The 22557-nt window shown below is 43.6% G+C and overlaps 1 protein-coding gene across 3 annotated transcripts in view; it reads right to left on the reverse strand.

Moving 5' to 3' along the window:
- dars2 (aspartyl-tRNA synthetase 2, mitochondrial) overlaps positions 1–22557 on the reverse strand; it is a 119081-nt gene that overhangs the window by 88516 nt on the left and 8008 nt on the right. For 2 of the 3 annotated variants that reach the window (XM_060931242.1, XM_060931233.1), the window contains exons 2-7: positions 15796–15901; positions 15645–15711; positions 15443–15544; positions 1695–1790; positions 1190–1313; positions 1059–1105 (exon numbers count right to left, since the gene is read on the reverse strand). In XM_060931242.1, coding sequence (XP_060787225.1) covers positions 1059–1105; positions 1190–1313; positions 1695–1790; positions 15443–15544; positions 15645–15711; positions 15796–15901 — 542 coding nt within the window. The remainder of the gene's footprint in view (positions 1–1058; positions 1106–1189; positions 1314–1694; positions 1791–15442; positions 15545–15644; positions 15712–15795; positions 15902–22557) is intronic. The other variant, XM_060931251.1, reaches the window with a different exon arrangement.

Here is a 22557-nt window from a genome sequence, read left to right on the forward strand (position 1 = left end):
TGTCGCTTTTCCACTACCAATGCGGCTGAGTTGGGCTGAGCCGTGCCGTGCTGAGTCGAGCTGAGTGGGGCTGTTGGGGTTGCATTTCAACTACAACCGCGCTGAACCGTGCTGGCTGGACACATTGGGTGGAGTTAGCGAAAGTGGGTGGACGTCACGTGATGTCGTTAGGCGGCGCAAACAGTGACATCAGTGGCCTTTTATGCGGTAGTCTCACGACCCGGATAGTAAACAATAAACATGGAGTCGTTAGTGTTGCTGGTCTTGGTGCTGTGGCTTGTTGTCACCGACAACGCCAACAGATACTGGCAAGAGCATATAGATGAGGCGAGGCGCATAAGGCTTCAGAAATTCTCGTAATTCGTAATTCTTCCGGGTTTACGGTGTTTACAGATCCCAGCGTGCTCGCGGGGCGTGTGTGGGCGTGTGAGGACACTCCTCCTCACCAATCAGTGCACAGGGGAGTGTCTCCTCACACCCCTAGCCTCACTCGGCTCGGTTTGGCTCGCTTCAGCCCCACTCCAAAACCGTGCGAGTTTTGGGTGCTAAGCAGGGCCGAAGCGAGCTGAGTCGTGCTGCTCTAAGGTAGTCGAAACGCGAGCCGTGTCGGGCTGAAGTGAGCTGAAAAAGGGTAGTGGAAAAGGGCCATATGTGTCAGCCCTGTGATGACCTGGCGACTTGTCCAGGGTGTACCCCGCCTTTCACCCGTAGTCATGTGAAAAATCAAATCGTGAATGCCTCAAACTTATTCTTCAGTTGAATGGACTGTTATGAAGTTTTTTCATGTCTGCCCTCGACTCGACTAGTATGCAGAATTTTAGGATTGCGACACACGCTGCTTCAAATCTATCCTTATACTGTTGTCCAAATTGGATAAACTTTACCTACAGTAAATGCTGCCTACCTCTGAATGGAATACATCGCATTGTTATTGTGATACGTAGTAGTATTATTTGCACGTTGTCTACTAGACGCATTATTCAATCCTCTTAATTCATTCCTGCAGCTTGGATTTATTACTTCTGGTCTGTATTTCAACAGAAGGAAAGAAAACCTACCCCAGGAGTCCTTTTAAACAGCGTTGGGGTCTCTACGTCCACAAATCCTACAGTAAAAAAAACAATGCTATAATCAATTTCTACAATACAAATGCAGTTTGAGAGAAATGTTCCTTTAGTTATAGTCCTACCATGTACATTGCAAAGGTACTCTCTCATTTTCATGACCATGTGTGAGCGCAGTCTCAGATTGTACTGCATTTGAGATGAGCGGAGATCGAGATAGCGATGCTGCATCCGGAGAGCTTCTGATTTCTGCCACAAAAAAAACCCCACACACAGATGTCAGACTGAGATACGTGCCTGGATGAAAGCCACAGGCAGATAACTACACTCAGAGTCCCGTCCCTAGGCCAAACGCCAAGGTACCAAAAATTATTTGCTCACTGAAACACTTCAGATGATCCGTCTTCAGTCATTTATGTATACAGAAACACCATGTGGAACTCTAAGAACAAGCTAAAACGTCTGTCTTTAAATAACACGCAGTGACAGAAAGGAATGCGCCGCGTCGGACGCCCACGATAACCTAATGAGAAAACTCAAAATGCTAAATCCCCGTGACCACAAAACAATATAATGGAACACTTTCAGAAATGATGCATGAAATGAGCTTCCTTGCAGTAAACAACTTGCCTTGACAAAGTCTTTAATCTCGAAAGGCAGTTTGCGGCAGGTGTTCAACACTTCCAGGCTCTCGGCGCACACTTCAATTTCTCCAGTGGACATGTTCTGAAAAGTCGCAACACCACAAACGGCACGTTCGCAAATGAGATTTTTATGCAAATTTGTTTTGGAAATATTTCCCCTGGATTTTAAGGAAGCAATTATGTGATTGTTCTTGACACGTACCGCAACTCGTCAATGAATATTCATACCGTTTTACTTCAAATTAGTCATGTTTCAATCCACGGGACGCGCGTTCTGTCAGAAATGTGATTCTTTAGTCGGAAGCGACACGCAAAACGCTCAAATGGTTTACTTCAATGTGCTAACACCACACTGAACAAATCATTCCGGTGTTTTTTTGTTTTTGGCAAAGCTCATTAAGCCGTGCAGTGCTGCATAAATCGAGAATACATTATCCTCATCGTGTTATAATGCTAAACTGCAGGATGTCAGGATGTCACCAGGTTCAAATCGACTCCTAAATGGGTCGAGCTGTTTAAAAATAAATTAATTAATTAATTAAATTAAAAAAAAAAAACACTCTGGAGCATCTCGGTACTTCAGTTCAAATCGCCATGGTCTTGTCTCACCACAGCCTAGACAGGGCAGAAGCAAAAAATCCTTATGAAGCCACAAAATGGGACATGAAACCAAAACAATGTGGTTAAAGGCTTGGTCAGAAAGTGTGCGTTATTTAATATGTAGTTCTAGCTGTCACATTAATGCGCTCATTCTCATACGTTACTATATCCCTCATCAAAAAACTCCTGTGCAGGGATTGGCCAAGGATGGCTCACGTGACATAAAATAGATCCACCATTTATTAAGCAATGCATCTCGTGACGTCCAAAATAAAAAAAAAAATTAAAAACGGATATGGTGTGACTCAGTCATGGTATATCCTGGATATACCGTGAACTGACGTCACGGCTGATTCGAGTCATAGCTGTGGCTCCGCGAGCATGTGTGTAGCTCTATGTATCATGATCACACCTACAGTGAGGCAGGCGATAGCATGCCGACGTAAACAACAAACATGGCTGCCTCCAGTGAGTTCATGCCGAGATTCAATCTTAACACTTGGATGGCTAACAACTTCCTCCAGCTAAATGGTGACAAGACTGAAGTCATTATTTTTGGTCCCTCCAAGGCAAGATGCACTACAGTGAACGATTTAGGTCACCTCACTCCTCATGTCACGCCCTCTGCCAGAAACCTGGGTGTCTTCCTTGACTCCGATCTCTGTTTTGACAAACAGATTAGCACTGTGGTCAAAAATAGTTTTTACCAACTCAGAGTGATTTCCCGCCTCAAATCCTTCCTATCTCATAACGATCTTGAAATAGTCATCCATGCTTTTATCACATCACGACTGGATTACTGCAATTCCCTTTATCTTGGCCTCCCTCAAACCTCACTTAGGGCGTATTCACACCTACGTTGTTTGGTCTGGACCAAACGAACCAAATTTCCCTTGGTCCGGACCTTTTGGGTTGGTCTGAATACAAACCACCGAACTCTGGTCCGGACCAAACAAGCGGACCGAGACCGAGCTGCAAGGTCGGACTCGGTCCGGACCAAAGGAACCCTGGTGCGGATCTTTTGGAGGTGCGAAAGCAGACCGGACCTAATCCGACAGTTTTGCATTTTTGTACCTCGGGAGCTTCCGTCGTTTGTCGAGCATTATGGGAAACAGAGTCTTGACACTCCACCGCAAAGTGCAAACACTGTTTCGGTTGTCAAGGGAACCTTACAACAGTCGTTCAGTCATTCAGGCTAGACTACAGAGTACAAAAAATGAGTAGGGGGCAAACGTGGGCCGAGGAAGAAACGCACACCCTTGTGGATATATGGGCAGATGTCCACATATCTGAGCTTTTGGAGAGAACACACAAAAATGCCGACGTGTTTGCTGTATTCAGTGAGAAAATGAAGGAGAAGGGGTTCACGCGCTCCCCAGAACAATGTCGGCTAAAAGTGAAGAAACTCCGTCAGACCTACATTAAAATCAGGGACATTCTTTCAAAAAGTGGCGGTACTAGCGACGCAAAAAAGAAATTCATCTATTACGATGGATAAGGCGAATATCCCGACACATACCTCCTCCGTCTTGCGTGAAGAGCCAGAACTGTCACAACATGATGTGCGCTCATTAGCGCTATCCTCCGTAGCCGCCTTGCCCTTTGTCGTCGTCGTTGATAAATTACTTGTACAACAGCATAGTAATCGCACAATTGTGAAAACAGTAAAAACTGGAAAAAACATATAGCTTTGATGACATTAAAAAGAATAACAGCACGGAAAGCCTCCATGACTACTTTTGAACTTAATGCTTTGTGCGCGTGTCGTCTCTGACCAATAGCTGAACGACCTCAGGGCGCGTGGCTTTGTTGACAGATTTTGGTCCGCTTACTAAAATGTACAGTGTGAAAGCGAACTGCACCAAAATGAAAAAAAAAAATTTGGTTCGGACCAAAGCAAGTGAACTATCGAACTATCCTGGTCTGAATACACCCTTAGACGTTTACAGCTGGTCCAAAACGCAGCTGTACGTCTTTTAACTGCCGCCAGGAGACGTGAGCACATCACTCCCATTCTGGCCTCCTTGCACTGGCTCCCAGTCTTTTTCAGAATACAATTTCAAGTTTTATTATTTGTTTTTAAAGCACTCAGTGGGCTGGCCCCAGCCTACATCAATGACCTTTTACAGCCCCACTCAGTCCAAAGGTCTCTAAGATCCTCTAACACAGGGCTTCTGCATGTACCTCGCTCGCGGCTGAAGCAGAGAAGTGACAGAGCTTTTTCTGTTGCTGCTCCACGTCTCTGGAATCAGCTCCCACCGGACATCAGATCTGCTCCCTCCATCTCTGCCTTTAAATCTAGGCTAAAAACCCATCTCTACTCCTTGGCCTTTCCCTAACCATCAGCTTATTGTTATTGTTGTTATTATTAGTTCTATTTTATTTATTTCTTTATTTTCTTTTTGATCATTTGTCTTTTAATACTGACTCTGTACAGCACTTTGGTCAGTGTATGCTGTGTTTAAATGTGCTTTACAAATTAAAAACTTACTTACTTAGGAATTTTTTGATGAGGGATATAAATCTAATCTACCATGCACTGAGAGGCTCCGGTAATTATGGATTCTCTGAGGCAGTGTTGTAGTCGAATCGCTAAACCTCGAGACCGAGTCCAGTCTTGAGTCCCCAGCGTTCAAGTCCGAGTCATTAAAGAAAACGTCGAGTCGAGTCCGAGAGCAAGACTCCAACCGCATCATTTGACGGCGGCCGTTTTAGCGCCATTAACGTTAGTTTGTTCCTGAACATGACGTATGAACAGGCGAATGTGCGTCTCTTTATCAGGGAGCGTGAAGTTTTCTGTCAGAGATGGTTGGGAAACGGATGGAAGTGCAGAAGGTGTGTTTATTAATACAAGTGAAGACGGTAAACAATCCAGAACGGCAGGCAAAATCGTAAAACGGTGAAACAGGCAACAGGTTGAGCGAGGTACAAACAGGCCGTCGTAGACTCGGCAGAATCACAGACGAGAAACCGGAAACCCAAACAAGAAAATAAGGCTTGGTAACGTATCAGCAACGCAACTCAATACTTCGCAAAGTAGGTGTGTTTTCACGGTTTTTATATATCGGCACGCTGATTGCGTCTTAATCCTGTGCAGGTGCGCCTGAGAGTCTATCCGCTGCATGCGCCAAGGCGCACAGGTGTGACACGCTTGCACGAAATTAGCATAAAAATTAAAGGGGAACTGAAGTCATTTTTAAACTTGCTTTATTTCTTAATGAACGTTATTCAATTACGTTTTCGGTTTTAGTAACCTTATATCGTGACTCGTATCGGCAACTAATCGCGATTAAATATTACACTTATCGGCCTAATCAGTTTTTCGCTGTGTTGAATTTAGTTCGTCTGGTCCACGGCAGGCATCGCTCATCCGCGCGATCTTCACCAGACTTGTGCGAGACTTCGAAACGTGACGTGTCAGCCAGGTGTCAGTGCCGCCAATTTGAAAACTGTTTTCCAAACGAAGTATTGCACAAAAACGAATTTAAATGACGATTACTGCCGACTTTTTTCAAACTTTCCTGATTGCTATAAAAACAAACAAACAAAACGTCCGGCTTGATTACATTGGCATTCCAAAGAGAGAGGGCGCGCGTCTTTTGACAACGTTGGCAGATGTTGATCACTTTGATTTCCGCTGTATGTTTTACCTCCGTCCTACGACGTCTCGCACAGGTCTCAACGAATCTTGTTTACGGCCATTGCTTTGACATATGGACTGATATATTACATAGCGTATTTCAAACGCTCAGAACTTGCTTGAGCAGCGACAAAATAGCTGTCAAAATCCGTTCCTATATTTAATAAAATGAGAAATAGAATTGATGATGATAAAAATTTGCCTTCAGTTCTCCTTTAATGTAGATATGTTACAAAAAAATAAATAAAAAAAAAAAAATCAGAGTCCTCGTCTCCAGTTTACGAGTCCTAATGCAGTTAATGCATGAATCTGAGTCCAAGTCATCAGTGCTCAAGTCCAAGTCGAGTCACGAGTCCTTAAAATCAGGGCACGAGTCGGACTCGAGTCCTACAAGCCTGCTCTGAGGTGACTGACGTAGTCCCATTTTCTTCGTTTCGCCTCAGAGTATCCATAATTTCAACCAGAGCCTCTCAGTGCATGGTATATTTGATTACTGTTTCTACAGTACTAGCTCATAACGCCGTACAAGTCCGTATGAGCCGTTTCTCTAAAAACTAACAATTAGCAGATTTTAAAATGTCTTGTTTAACAAATGTCACTTATCATTAAATGTGGTTAAGTTTTTTTTAAATCGATGTTTATTTAACGAGTCTCGATTTGAAGTGCTCTCACTATGCATGCTGTTATAGCATGTGTTATCCCAAACACAACAGCTACTTTAACAGTAGTTCCAATATGTACAGTAGTTCTAACATGCCTTTTCTATCACAATAAAAAAGGTGCTTTTGTTGAAGAAAGAAAAGGTACAAATCTTTATATGAATATAGTGGGGATTTCTGTGAGAAGGCATTTAGCATTTTTGAAAGGCGTCACCACGTTTGTAAGTCAGTAGTAAAGCACCAAGTTGAGTTTAAAGGGAAACTCCAGGACTTTTTAACCCGAGCTCTATTTTCCCATCTTTTGGGGTCCAAAACTATTAAAATTGGTCCAGTACCGAGTTAGAATGCTGTAACTGGCAACCACAAAACATCTATACAATGTAATCCTATGGGGCAATCATCCACGTCCGAATAAACCGCTTGTTTTCTCCACTGACAGGCTCATGTTATTCTGATTGTCTGATGACATGGAAAGCATCCCTGCAGACCCCTTGCTCATGACGTCACGCATCACATGATGATTATACCTGGGGGTCAAAGAGACAGACACTGTCTTTCATGTAAGCAAGGCTTAATCTGTCTTCAATATGGTTCATTTTTGCCCTGTTTTTGGTTGTTCAAATCAAGAAATGGATAAAAGGCATTACCATCCCCCCGCTATCAAGAAAAATGCTAACAAAGAGAAGCAAATGCTTCAAGAACAATGAAGAAATGCGTGGTTAATTCAATTCAATTCAATGCCTTTATTGTCATTATACGTCAAGTACAACAAAATTATGCTGCTACTCCAAACCATCAATAAATAGTAAAATAATAAAATAAATAGAACAATAAAACAATGAAAAACAACAACATCTATACAGAATGCAATCAAGAATAAAAAGTACAACGTCAAGAGTTCATAAGTGAGAGTGTGGCTTAAGCCTAGGTCACAACCGGATGTACGATTTTTTGGCCGTGTGATTTTTGGCGTCTCCCAAATCGCTGCGTTTTTTTTTTGTTCATGGAGAAAGACGCACGTTGGCCGTAAGTTTGTCTTGCAACCTGAAAAAAACGTAAGCGCCCGTAGAGTTTGTTTGACATGACAAAGAACCTCTGCAGCTGGTCTGCGGCTCAAAAGTCAGCACGTCACACGCGCGCCCTCCGTGTGTTTCACGCGCGCCCTCCATGCGTTTCTTGCACGTAGACCGGCCGTAGGAGCACATACGGCCGGTTGTGACCGAGGCTTTAGGCAGTTGTCATTTCTGTTTGTTTAGGTATGTTATGGCATATGGGAAGAAACTGTTTATGAATCTAGTGGTTCTGGATTTGATGGACCTATAACGCCTGCCAGAGGGCAACAGTTCAAACAGATGGTGACCTGGGTGAGAACCGTCCTTAATGATAGTTCGTGCTCTGGAGAGAATACGGGAGTGTGCGATGTCTGACAGAGAGGGAAGGGGGCAGCCGATGATTTCCTCTGCTGTCTAAAGAGAATACAATGAGAGGAGCTCAGCCCGAAAACTCCAGAGAAATTCGCGATTGTGTTTAAAATATATTTTTAAAAAACAGGAAGTCGGAAGCGAGTATGGAAGAGTTTGCTTAAGAATCTCATTTTAGTTTTTCGAGTCAGCTTCTTCATGAAGTCTTTGATTTTCTTACAGGTGAAGCCGCTTCCTTATGCGACACGGAAAACCCAGACTGGGCACCAAACAAACAACTCGGACATAACTCAGTCAAAAACCCAACAAGGAGCGACATGCGTGATATATCCTGAGAGAACAGAAGAGATTAAGAGCAGAGAGTGCTGGAGCTTTGTTTCTGTTATCAGAGGAACCCAGTCCTGGGCAAAATGCCACCATGGAGCCAGAGTGTAGTAATGAACCCCCAGTTCGAGAGAGTTCGACACAAACACACTGAACTTTACAACAGCTGCATGCATGTGAAATAGAAATAAATCGACTAAGGCAGGAAAAACTATGTTGGATAAAATTGTTATTGTCCGTTACGCACTGATCAACCTTTATGACTCAGCTGTGCTTTTTGAATGGAGAATAAATGAAGAGGGAACCGAACATTAACCGTTTATGGAAGTTATTATTATAAGGGTGATTATAGTTATTGTATGAACACAGCTACAACTGGAATGTGCTGATCCTGTTAGCGTTTGTAATTATTGCACCATCCACTATTAGATAAAATTAAAATAAAATTTTACAACATTGAAAGTCGAGAGCAAGATCTCATCTCATTATCTGTAGCCGCTTTATCCTGTTCTACAGGGTCGCAGGCAAGCTGGAGCCTATCCCAGCTGACTACGGGCGAAAGGCGGGGTACACCCTGGACAAGTCGCCAGGTCATCACAGGGCTGACACAGAGACACAGACAACCATTCACACTCACATTCACACCTACGGTCAATTTAGAGTCACCAGTTAACCTAACCTGCATGTCTTTGGACTGTGGGGGAAACCGGAGCACCCGGAGGAAACCCACGCGGACACGGGGAGAACATGCAAACTCCGCACAGAAAGGCCCTCGCCGGCCACGGGGCTTGAACCCGGACCTTCTTGCTGTGAGGCGACAGCGCTAACCACTACACCACCGTGCCGCCGAGAGCAAGATATTTTGTTATTTTAGAAATAACACTTCAGGTATTGTTTTAACAACAATAAATAATCAGTGTATACATGATAGAGCACAAATAGTTATGTAACTAGATGTCCTTGGGGTTGCTGAAACCCAGAGGGGCAGGAATACCATCTAGCTCACAGTTCAGGTTGGCGTGCTTTGAGAGTAAATGCTTTGGTTTCCGCAGAGTTCTGTTCCCAAAAGCTGATGTCAGGAAAAAGTCTTTACACAAAGAAGGTTTTCTTGCTTTTGTAGTTTAACTGTTCTTCTGTTTCAGGACTCTTCGGGAAAAAGAATGTATATTCCAACATGTACGTAGCTAACGTTAACGCCAGGCCACAGATCTGCACCATCACTCCAATCGTTTGGAGGAATTTTGTACGGATCATAACCACTAATAATAAACTCTAATTTCTGCATATACAGTTAAGCCGGAAAAAAGTCTGCACACCCTTTTCACCTTCTACACGTTTTATTACGTTACAGACTCATTCTACAATAGATTGAGTTAATTTGTCGTCAAAATATTCTACACAAAATAGCCCATAATGACAAAGTGAAAGCAGGTTTTTAGACATTAGTGCTAATTTATTAAAACTCAAAATGTAAAATATCATATGTACACAAGTGTGCACACCCTTTGATATGACACCCAAAAGTGAGCTGAGGTACATTTTGTTTCCACTGATACTGCTTGAGATGTTTCTACAACTTAATTGGAGTCCGCCTGTGGTAAATTCAATTGATTGGGGCTTGCCAACACCTGCCTATATAAGGTTCCACAGCAGACAGTGCATGTCAGAGCAAACGCCAAGCCATGGGGTCAAAGGAATTATCTGCAGACCTCAGAAACAGGATTGTGTCAAGGCACAGATGTGGAGAAGGGTACAGAAAAATTGCTGCAGCTTTACAGGTCCCAAAGAGCACAGTGGCCACCATCATTCGTAAATGGAAGAAGTTTGGAACCACCAAGAATCTTCCTAGACCTGGCCGCCCAGCCAAACTGAGCGATCAGGGAAGACGGGCCTTGGCCAGGGAGGTGAGCAGGAATCCGAGGGTCATTCCGACAGAGCTCCAGCGTATCCTTGTGGAGACGGGAGAACCTTTCAGAAGATCAATCATCCAGGCAGCAATCCGCAAATCAGGCCTTTATGGTAGAGTGGCCAGACGGAAGCCACTCCTTGGTAAAAGGCACATAACAGCCCGCTTGGAGTTTGCCAAAAGGCACCTCGAGGACTCTCAAACCATGAGAAACAAGATTCTCTTGTCTCATGAAACCAAAATGGAACTTTTTTGCCTGAATACCAAGCGTCATATCTGGAAGAAACCAGGCACCGCTCATCACCTGGCTAATGTCATCCCTACAGTGAAGCATGACAGAGGCAGCATCATGACGTGGGGATGTTTTTCAGGAGCGGGAATGGGGCAACTAGTCCTAACAGAGGGAAAGATGAATGCAGCCAAGTACATGGAGATCCTTGAAGAAAACTTGCTCCAGAGCACTCTGGACCTCAGACTGGGGTGAAGGTTTACCTTCCAACATGACAACAACTCAAAGCACACAGCCAAGACAACAAAGGAGTGGCTTCGGAGAAAGTTTGAGAATGTCCTTGAGTGGCCCAGCCAGAGCCCAGACCTGAATCCAATTGAACATCTGTGGAAGGAACTGAAAATGGCGGTGTACCGATGCTCCCCATCCAACCTGACGGAGCTTGCAAGGATATGCCAAGAGGAATGGAGGGGAAAAATGTTCAGAAACAAGTGTGCCAAACTCACAGCTTCTTTCCCAAGACACCTTGAAGCTGTAATTGCTGCCAAAGGTGCATCAACCAAGTATTAGGCTCAGGGTGTGTACAGATATGTAACCTTTAAATAACCTATTTTTGTCAGTAAAATAAAATTGCATATTTTCTAAAAACCTGCTTTCACTTCGTCATTATGGGCTATTTTGTGTCGAATTTTGTGACAAAAAATGAATTCAATCTATTGTAGAATAAGTCTGTAATGTAATAAAACGTGGAGAAGGTGAAAGGGGTGTGCAGACTTTCCGGCTTGACTGTATCTGTCCTTTGCTTCTTCCTGACTAAGGTTGTAAAGCTTTTTGTAGCTGTAGTTTTCTTCAGACAACAGCAACAGATGTCGGACATCTTCGCTTGGCTTCAGTATGTGAACAATATGTAAACAAAGTTCGCTTGGACCCTAGGACAAGAGTAGTGACAGTTGATACCATAAATGTGACGTCAGTGCAAAGAGTGTATAGACCAGCGTTTCTCAACCCTTTTTCAGTCACGGCACCCTTCAGAAGTATGCAAATTCTCAAGGCACCCCCATATAAAATATACGCAGTCACGCTAACCATACGCTGACCCCGGCAGTGACGTTGTGACATGGAGACAAATTTTGATGATGCATGAGGCGGCGATGATCTGCATTAGTGTAACTATCGTTTTTTGGAATTTTAATTCATTTAATTTATTTCAATGTTAGAATATATAATTTTTTGACGGCACCCCTAACGAAGCCAGACGGCACCCCGGTTGAGAAAGGCTGGTATGGAGCACTTGCATGTGACGTGACAGCCGATCCAGATTGTGACAGACGCCATCTTGTCGGTCAAACGCCATATTGCCACCTTCTACTTCTGCTTTTACTTCTACCTTTTCTTCTGGAAAACCCTACTATATACAATTCTACTACAACGGCTGCGGCTACAAGCTCTCCCTACCTGTGCACGTTTTTTATGTTTTTTGTGTGTATTTTTGCGTGTTGTTCGTCTGTACCGGACTTCAATATCCACTACAACCGTATGGACTTACTGGACATTGGTTTCCAGCAGAAAATGACGGTTTGTAGCGATTTCCATCGCATGCACAACATTCCGGACGAGATAGCGAGACCAGCGGGGTCTCCGTGGATTGTTATCGGAAGCAAAGTGAAGGAGGCGGCGCCGGGAGCGGAAGCAAAAGAGAGGCTGCAGAGCGGCCTGTTGACTAAGCTCAGAAAACAGCCACTCAAATCTCCACTGCTAAGCCTCTACCTCTCCAACGCCAGATCCATGTTAAACAAGACGGACGATTTGGAATTACAGCTGGAATTACCTTATTCTATTCTATAATCGGCTGGTCAGTGCTATACTCAATACTTAAGTGACTTACCCATCCAATGAGGATTCTTGTTTACAAGATGCCATATCTGAGTCGCTGACAAATCCTGAATTTCTGTAAAGATAACTGTCCAGAGATTTATAAGCATGCAGTGCTTCACCACTGAACAGCGAGGGAAAGTTAATGAGGTAATTATACACGTCTGGGTATTCCACTGGCAGTTCAAAATCCGGTCGTGAAAACTCCGTCCGGTAAGCCATAAGGGTCACTAATCTGTAGATCGTTTATTTTAGACATATATCTAGTTATCTATTCATTAGAAAAATGAGCCGTGTAGTCCGTCGGTTGAAATTGATCCATTCTGTACACGAGTGCAGCAGTATTCAGCTGTGTTTTTTACCGACAAGATGGTGGCTGTGTACTTTCCGGTCACGTGACTGCAAGATCTCTATAGACCACCACAAGTTGGCCTAGTGGCTAGCATGTCCGCCTCTTAACCGGGAGACCGTGAGTTCTACTTGCGGTCGGGTCATACCAAAGACCATCATAAAAAATGGTACCTACTGCCATCTGGTGAGGTGCCGCAACACAGATGTGAGTAGGGAGTCAAACTCTCATGGTTACCAGAGGACCGGACCCCCACTGTAACCTTAGCTATGTAATAGGGGAAAGGCTGAGGGCTATAGAAATGGAAATCGGTGCCACCCGATGTGCCTTGCGGCATGGGAAGCACTTGGACCTTTTGGTTCCTATAGAGATGCACCTGCGTTCATGTACCTCAATAAAAAAATAAAAAAAAAACACCTGTAGAAAAGGACCGTTTCAATGACCACACAAGGGCTGTATACTATATTCTGGTTCAAATAAATGGACATGGCCATCAAATTCAAATGCCTCATCCATATTGTCATAATGAGCTAAACATTTGGGCATTACTTTGGAAATAGACGTCTTCACATATTCTGCATGACTTCTTTTATAAACATCAGAAAACAGCCCTGTGTGATAATCGACTACAGGCACTGAACGGGGCGAGACTGGAAAAAGAGAAAGGTAAAGCAAGGAGTGTTGAAACAGTTTCTTTATCAAGGTAAACAGACACAGGTGTACCTTAGTAAGGTGTACCTTAGTAATAACATTATGTCAGTGGTGAAAACCAGGCTTATAGTACTCAAGTCCAGGACTCGTGCCCTAATTTTAAGGACCCGTGACTTGACTTGGACTTGAGCACTGATGACTCAGACTTGGACTCGTAGATTAACTGCATTCGGACTCAAACTGGAGACAAGGACTTGGATTTTTTCTTTAATTTTTGTAACATGCCATAATAATTTGGCATAAGATATTTATATCTACATTCATTTTTATATATTAACTTATCCAGGGTGTACCCCGCCTTTCGCCCGTAGTCAGCTGGGATAGGCTCCAGCTTGCCTGCGACCCTGTAGAACAGGATAAAGCGGCTAGAGATGAGAATGAGATTTTTATATTAATTTCATGCAAGAGTGTCACACCTTGACACGTGCATCAGAAAGACTCTCGGGCACGCTCCGGACAACACAGGTGCGTCGTAAATGACTCACACCTGCACAGGATTAAGGCGCAATCAGAGCGCCAATATAAAAACTTACTTTGCGAAGTATTGAGTTGCGTTGCTGACACATTACCGAGCCTTATTTTCTTGTTTGGTTTCCTGATCCCTGATTTCCTGTTTCTCGTCTTTGACTCTGCCTCGTCTACGATGGCCTGTTTGTGTCTCGCTCGACCTATCGCCTGTTTCACCGTTTTACGATTTTGCCTGCCATTCTGGATTGTTTACCGTCTTCACTTGTATAAATAAACACACCTTCTGCACTTCCATCCGTCTCCCAACCATCTCTGACAGAAAACTTCACGCTCCCTGATAAAGAGAAGCACATTCACCTGTTCATACGTCATGTTCAGGAACAAACTAACGTTAATGGCGCTAAAATGCCTGGAGAGAATGACCCTAGGACTGTCCGCTTTGCTTATACAGAATTCTCGTGCAGTGGGCAAAAAAAATAAATAAATAAATGCACTGCTGTGTGTTCCATATGTAGAGGAACTATCAAGGAGACGACGGGGACAACCTCGAACTTCAATCGTCATTTGGCGAGACTCCACCCAGAGAAGTAAGTGGCATGCTATGTTCATTGTCCTGTTGATAGTGGGCGGGGCTTGCTGAGCGATGAACAAGCTTTTTATCTGTAGCCTGTTAACTAAAACGGGGCAGTCGAGCAGTAACGTTAGTCCAACACTGTAGCAGAGACGCTTTCAAAGAAAGGCAGCAGCAGCCACCATCAAATGGTGCGGGTGGAGTCTGGTTCTCGGATTCGACTTGAAATTTTCTTTAATGACTCAGACTTGAACACTGGGGACTTGAGACTGGACTTGGACTCGAGGTTTTGTGACTCGACTACAACACTGGTGACAACAAACTGGTTATTTTGACGCGGATAATTGCCCCATAGGATTACATTGTATAGCTGTTTTGTGGTTGCCCATTTAAGCATTCTAACTCAATACCGGAGTGATTTCAATAGTTTTTGTCCCGAGTAAATATCTGGATCCAAAAAGATGGGGAAATAGGACTCGGGTTAAAAAATCCTGGAGTTTCCCTTTAACACCTGAGAAAAGTCCAAAGACAGAGATTGTTGTATTTTGATTCAATAGTATGCGCTAAAAGAAGAGCACGTTTATGAACATTTTTCTGACTGTGGTTTTTCGAAAACAAAATTGTTAGAGCGAGGTGTCTCACTCAGGAGTTTACTGGAAAATTACTGTGGTATGAAAGAATAAAACGCTCCAGGAAAGCATTCAACTTCGCTTTGCCCCATCACACCACCCCTTCGTTGATTATTTTCCTATCACAGTACACCACTTTACATAACCACCAGCAAGATTAGTAACTAGCTAAGGATATCTAATTAAGCAACACTGCACAAGTAAGAGCGGAGCTGTGCTGAAGATCATCGGGAATCACAGCCGTGCTGATATTCAGTACAACTGCACAATTGCGAGAGGGATATAGTATTTGTAATTGTCATTATGGTAATTAAAATGCTCAATAAAATAATGGTGAACAGTTTTTCAGCCAAACCGTATTCTTCTGGCCCTCTGGACGAAGCCTGACTCTTCCTTTCACCTTGATGACCGACTCGACCGATAAACCACAGAACGCATCCTTCAGTTCCCGCTGAAACTAAAGACAAGAGCGCAAAAAATAAAATTAATTCAGGCTGACATCAAGCAAGCAAGCAATAAATAAACAAATAAATTAATAGGTTTGTTTATTTTGCTACCTCATCCTGTGGGATAAGAACTTGAACCAAACCACTGAAATCCCTCAAGATGACAAACAGATCCTGTCTAGATTTTCAAAAAGAGAACCCAGTGTTAGTTAGCTGGACATCACTAAACGTTATATCGGCGTGAATCAACAAGGAATCGGACCTCAGATACTGAACCCAGCCGCATAAGGTCACTTCCTGTCCCGCGTGACTGGAGCCCAGTTCTCCACAGGTGTGACTTCGGATGGACAAACTGCTCTGACCTTTCACTGAACACAACAAATATTACTTAGGATGAAGGTTCAATTCCAAATCGCACATTGTTAGCTACATAGTGTACTGTATGGTCTACAGACACTGGAACCCTGTGATAACGAACACCTTGGGGGACGTCTAAACAGTTCCTTAGACGGATAAGTTCATAATACTGAAATGGACCCACTTGTCACACCAAATACTCGGTCTCCGGTAAAATAAGATCAACTGTGTTTATGCTTAATTCGCTAACATTTATGAAGTAAAGGAAATAAAAATCACACTCGCCAGCGTTTGCTTGCCGCATCTTTTTTTTTTTTTCAGCCCCCTCATGTTGATTGCAGTTATGGACGAAGTCTCGGAGTCCTTTCGCTTTAAAAGTTTAAATTTAATTTTTCCGGATACCGTATTCTTTACATCAATTTGTTGCTTTCTCACCACACTTTGGGCGGTCCAGGATATGAAGTTTGTCTTTGACAGAGTCACGTCTGCCTCAAACACATGTGCATGGCGCCATTAGGACCAATTACCATGCACCTGTTCTGGATTAGAGTGCAATCACAGCGTGTGCTTATAAGCACTCTCAGTACCCACAGACTTTGAAGTATACACGCTGTACCTAGTGTCTCACATTACCAAGCCTTTTTGTAGCACTATGTTGACATTCTGGTTTCTTACTCCGATTTGTATTTTAGACAGATAGATAATTTTATTGTCGTTCAGAATGCACATTTGAATGAAATTTCGTTCCACTGGCTTACATCACAAAACCTAAGTCCGGTAAACATGATCAAATTGTACGATTAGATACTTTAAAAAAAACTTGAATAAAATATACTAACTATGCTACATATATTAAATATATTGCACAATAAAAGGATTTATAGCAGCATGTAGGATATTGCACATATTCCGGATAGTGAGGTTCTTGACCAGATATATAGTTTGGGGAATATTTAGAGTTCAGGAGTCTGATGGCTTGGGGGAAGTTATTAGAGAGCCTGGTTGTTCTGCTCCAGATACTGTGGAACCTCTTGTCAGAGGGCAGCAGAGAGAATAGTCCATGATGCAGATGGGTGGGGTCTTTTATAATGTTCTGAGACCTGGTCAGATATGGTTCAACTGCAATGTCTTGGATGGAAGGTAGAGATGTCTCAATCATCTTTTCCGCTGTCCTCACCACTCTTCCAGTCTGAGGCTGTGCAGTCCTGAGGGGAGCCGGTACTCAGGGAGATGGCACTGGAGATGGTGTTTCCAGCCTGTACAGATTGGGGTCTGTTTGTTAGGAAGTCCAGTAGCCAGTTACACATGGGTGTGCTGAGGCCCAAGAGGCCTAGTTTTCCTACCAGATGCTGGGGGATGATCGTGTTGAGCACCAAAGCGGGGTCCAAAAACAGCATTCGCACATACACTATACTGCCAAAAGTATTTGCTCACCTGCCTTGACTCACATATGAGCTTAAGTGACATCCCATTCCTAATCCATCGGGTTCAATATGACGTCGGTCCACCCTTTGCAGCTAGAACAGCTTCAATTCTTCTGGGAAGGCTGTCCACAAGGTTTAGGAGTGTGTTTATGGGAATTTTTGACCATTCTTCCAGAAGCGCATTTGTGAGGTCACACACTGATGTTGGACGAGAAGGCCTGGCTCTCAGTCTCCGCTATAATTCATCCCAAAGGTGTTCTATCGGGTTGAGGTCAGGACTCTGTGCAGGCCAGTCAAGTTCATCCACACCAGACTCTGTCATCCATGTCTTTATGGACCTTGCTTTGTGCACTGGTGCACAGTCATGTTGGAAGAGGAAGGGGCCAGCTCCAAACTGTAAAAACAGTCTGCATGCCTAGGTGCTTGATTTTATACACCTGTGGCCATGGAAGCGATTGGAACACCTGATTCCGATAATTTGGATGGGTGAGCAAATACTTTTGGCAATATAGTGTAAGTGTTCTTCTCATCCAGAGGTGCCAGGCTCAGGTGGAGTACAGTGGATATAGTGTCCTCTGTGGAGCAGTTGGGATGGTAGGCAAACTGGAACGGGTCAGAGGTGGGGGGAGCCTAGAGGTGATGTGGGCCAGTCTCTTGAAGCACTTCATGATTATGGGTGTGAGTGCAACTGGACGGTAATCATTTAAACATGTAATTGTAGGGGATTTTGGCACTGGGATTACAGTAGCCGCCTTAAAGCATGATGGAACTCCAGCCTGGCTCAGCGAGCTGTTAAAAATGTCTGTGAGGACTGGAGCCAGCTGATCTGCACATTCCTTGAGCACCATTTTGGATTTTGCTCTTTGTCTCCACCTTTGATATCCTGGCTGTGCCTCACTTGACCGTTGCCGGTTTCTCGACTCTGATTTTTGGTCGCTGATTTGGATCTGTTTGCCAGCGTGTTTTTAAATAAAACTCTTCCAACGATTACGTCCAGCGATTGCCTGCATTTTCTGGCAGACAAAGAGTATCTTATGTTCACGAGCAGCCACAACAACGGTGCTTACGGAGTAAAGACTCAAATAAAACTGCTTTTAGATCATAAAGTCCTTTTAAGGGATTTTTGAAGACGATCACCGTTCTCGATAGTTGTGAGCAATCAACACATCAGAGAGGCACGTTACGTCTTTGTTTTATGGTGTTAAGACAGATTGTTAACTTGACTGCGGACTTGATTACTTATTGTTTGTCTTTGGGGGGGAAGAGGAGCATGTGGCTCAATGATTTTTTTTTTTTAAAGACTCCGAGTGTCATTAAAGTTGGGGAACACGAACTTAGTTCATTACATGTGAAAGTTCGTCATAAGAGTTCGTTATAGTGGGGTTGCAGTGTGTGTTTATGTATGGAATACCATTTAAATCAATATTAAATGATTAAATATTACTTTAAAATAAATCCTGAAACAAATAAATGACAATGAAATATAAAATGTCGATATAATTCAATAAATAATAAAAAAAAAAACAGCTTTTCATTTCAAACTGACGTTTTTCACAGGACTAAGTTATTTACTGTATTTCAGGGGAATTAAAGTATATTTCTTCGTGCCACATTTATCTCCCAGCTCTCTGTATTTCCATCTGTTCTGCTGAAATGAAGGGTTTGTGGTTAGCTCACATATTCACAACAAAGCACCAGCACAGCACTGGATCCATTTTACCAAAGTGATATCTGTGAATACTCTCATTCATCCAGGTCACAGTAACCTTAAAGGAGATGCGCAGAACCTTTATTTTTAAATAAATTTCTGAGTGGATAGTATCTCCATCGTTGACTCTTACATGCTGCATAAATGGGAATTCAAAAATATATTTTTTTAGAGTTAAAATCGACTGTAAAGTTGGCATTCGAGCTGCCCCGCTGAGCCAGCCAGCCCTGAGTGCGTGACGTCAGAGCGGTAACCGGTTTTAAGGCCGAGGCCTTTGACAGCTATAGACCAAAGTCAGAGAAATAAAAATTTATGCTGAAAGTAGGAAATAGCGTTACCGACTTGCTCAACTAAAGCCTAGGTCACAACCGGGTGTACGATTTTTTTGGCCGTGCGATTTTTGGCGTTTCCCAAATCGCTGTGTTTTTTTTGTTCGTGGAGAAAGACGCACGTTGGCCATAAGTTTGTCTTGCAACCTGAAAAAAACGTAAGCGCCCGTAGAGTTTGTTTGACATAACAAAGAACCTCTGCAGCCGGTCTGCGGCCGGTCTGCGGCCTGAAAATCAGCACGTCACACGCGCGCCCTCCGTGCATTTCACGCATGCCCTCCGTGCATTTCTTGCATTTTTTTGCACGTAGACCGGCCGTAGGAGCACGTACGGCCGGTTGTGACCGAGGCATAAGACTGATTTGACTTCACTGATTGTGGGTTGACTCTCATTAACCTCCTAAGGCCCAAGCTGTTTTTTTACATGCATTTTTTATTTCTCTTTGCTATTTGGGCTTATTAGAACCTGATTAGAATAAAAACTACGCATCATCTTTTGATAAGATGTACTTTTAGAGAAAAAGTATGTCCACATATGTGGATTCTTGTTCCGAATTTCTAAAAAGTGCCGTCCACGCATGTGACCGCTAAGCCCTAGGAGGTTAAAACAGGATAGGTGTTATAACTTATGCAACATACATGTACATGCATGTATTTTCACTGATAAAATGTAAAAGGCTAATTAAATAAATCAGATGAACTGAGACAATCACATTCTGAAGCAAATTAAATAATCTTATACCGCTAACTTAAACACACAATACAAGTTACATGGATTAATCTAAATGCAGGTAAACGACGAGTTTTTGTTGTTTTGTATCCAAACGAGAGTCGCATCTTACCCGTTTGTGTTCTTGCTTCTTGAAGGCCTACCTTGTGGCTGATTGTTTTAAAACAATCTGACTTTCAGTTCTTCGTTCATTCGCTTCTTCCATGTAAGGGTGAGATGTTGCTGCTGAGGCGAGCATATCCAGTGGAGAAATCAGATGACTGGTCCACTCATTCTCCATTTTCTCCATACTGAGTACTCCGCCATTACTGCTCAGCTCAAGCAATTACTAAAACCCAGGACGGGACGTCACTGGTTTTAGCAACAACCGCAGGGAGGTCACTGCCCGAGCAATAATATGTTCCGTCCCGTGTTTTAGCAACAACCCTCGGCTCACACTCTGGGAGAACTGGTGCAACTGAACTTGCTTTCCTTTTCTTGTAGTTGTATTCAATTGTTGGTACTGCACCCTCTTTCAACACGGGCTCATAGTCAACGTTCCTCAACACATCAGAGGTCTCGTACGAGTCTTCAGTAAAATGTGCAGAGCAGAGGAGAGACCACTTCGTAGGCGCCCAATGTGCCCGTGAACTTCTCACAAAACGCGTCCAAATCTTTGCAGTTTGAACATTCTTGGACCATGAATGCAACGTAAATCCACCTTCTGTCATGTTCCTGCACCCGCCAGCAACACATCTACGTGGCACGGCGATAAATTAGCTCAAAATGGAGGATCGGAGTTGCAGTCAGCTCTGTGTTTTAGTATAGCAGAAATGGCGATGAGACCGATAGACTTCCTGCTGTGACGTCACGGACGTCAAGGTCATTCACTCAGACCGCGACCTGTATGAATCACTTTAATCGTAAAAATGACTATTAGATTTATTGTTAACGCTTAAAACTATTCCTGTGCCATTCTTGAGGTCTCAAGGCATTTATAGACAAAAAGTGAGGCCATGGCTCTGCGTATCTGCTTTAAAGAAAGAGGAGTAAAAGAAGCCATCGATGTGAAATTAGAAAAACCATCCCTCAACAGAGGAGGTGGTCTGTGACACCACCTATTGAGATTTTTCACCTGATGTCACAGGGTCACGTGACGCCCCGGTGTCCGCCATTTTGAAGGTCAAGCTAGCTAATGTCAACAACATCATAGCTCGTATGTTACTGTAGCAATGTTTACGTTCAGTCATTTGGATGACTGTTAAAACCTTTCAGCCTCAAGTTTTTCCTTTACTGTATTTACTAGTTTACTGTAATTATGATCCGGCAGCTATTTACACCGGATCCAGTGTAAATAGCTGCCGGAGCGCGCTCCGGCTTGCTCCCCCTCAAATTAAGCAGCGCACTCCGGCTTGCTCCCGGAACGCTCCGGCCGAGGTTCCGGAGCGCGCTCCGGCTTGCTCCCCCTCAAATTAAGCAGCGCGCTCCGGCTTGCTCCCGGAGTGCTCTGGCCGAGGTTCCGGAGCGCGCTCCGGCTTGCTCCCCCTCAAATTAAGCAGCGCGCTCCGGCTTGCTCCCGGAGTGCTCTGGGAGCAAGCCGAAGCGCGCTACTTAATTTGAGGGGGAGCAAGCCCGAGCGCGCTCTGGCAGCTATTTACACTGGATCCGGTGTAAATAGCTGCCGGATCATAATTACAGTAAACTAGTAAATACAGTAAAGGAAAAACTTGAGGCTGAAAGGTTTTAACAGTCATCCAAATGACTGAACATAAACATTGCTACAGTAACATACTAGCTACTATGTTGTTGACATTAGCTAGTGCTAACAGCTAGCTGCTAGTACACTGCTACAACACAGACACCGACCCTAATAATACAGTTCTTGGTCATTGCCTGGTAACAGCAAATTTATAACGGGCCATGTCTCAACAGACTAAGAAGTTATTTCAATGACATTTTAATAACATTTTGTTTATCCTGAGGACCGAAAGTAAATGAAAATGTGAACAAACCTTAGCTGTAATAAGATGGCGACCACCGGCTCCAGGGACGACCCGCTGATGTAGGCATGTTACCCAGCCTGACACAAAATATTTGTAGGCATCCAAACTCTTATACGCTTTCAGATCAATACCTGTGTATGGCGATGGGTTTTTAATGACATAGGTATACAGATCATGTGGGCCGAAGTCAGGTAAAGACGAGGGCTTCGTGTACTTCTGTACGTCAGTGAACAATCCTGGTGGAAGCAGGTAAACGTCGTTCTCTAAGCCTGCTAACCTCAATTTTTGCAAATACCTCTCCCTCTGCTCGCCCTGTAAATGCCCTACGTCGCTGGATAGTGGTGTTTTCTGCATCTCGCTCCTTTTTCTTTTATGTTTTTCGTTTGTCGCCTTCCTCGCATTCAAACTGATTCGAGCCGTGACGTCCAAAATGACAGCCTCACATGACTTGGTTACGTGGGTGAAAAACCTCAATCTCCCACTTACAATGCTGTC

The sequence above is a fragment of the Neoarius graeffei genome, chromosome 1, assembly GCF_027579695.1.
Source record: "Neoarius graeffei isolate fNeoGra1 chromosome 1, fNeoGra1.pri, whole genome shotgun sequence".
Lineage (NCBI taxonomy): Eukaryota > Metazoa > Chordata > Actinopteri > Siluriformes > Ariidae > Neoarius > Neoarius graeffei.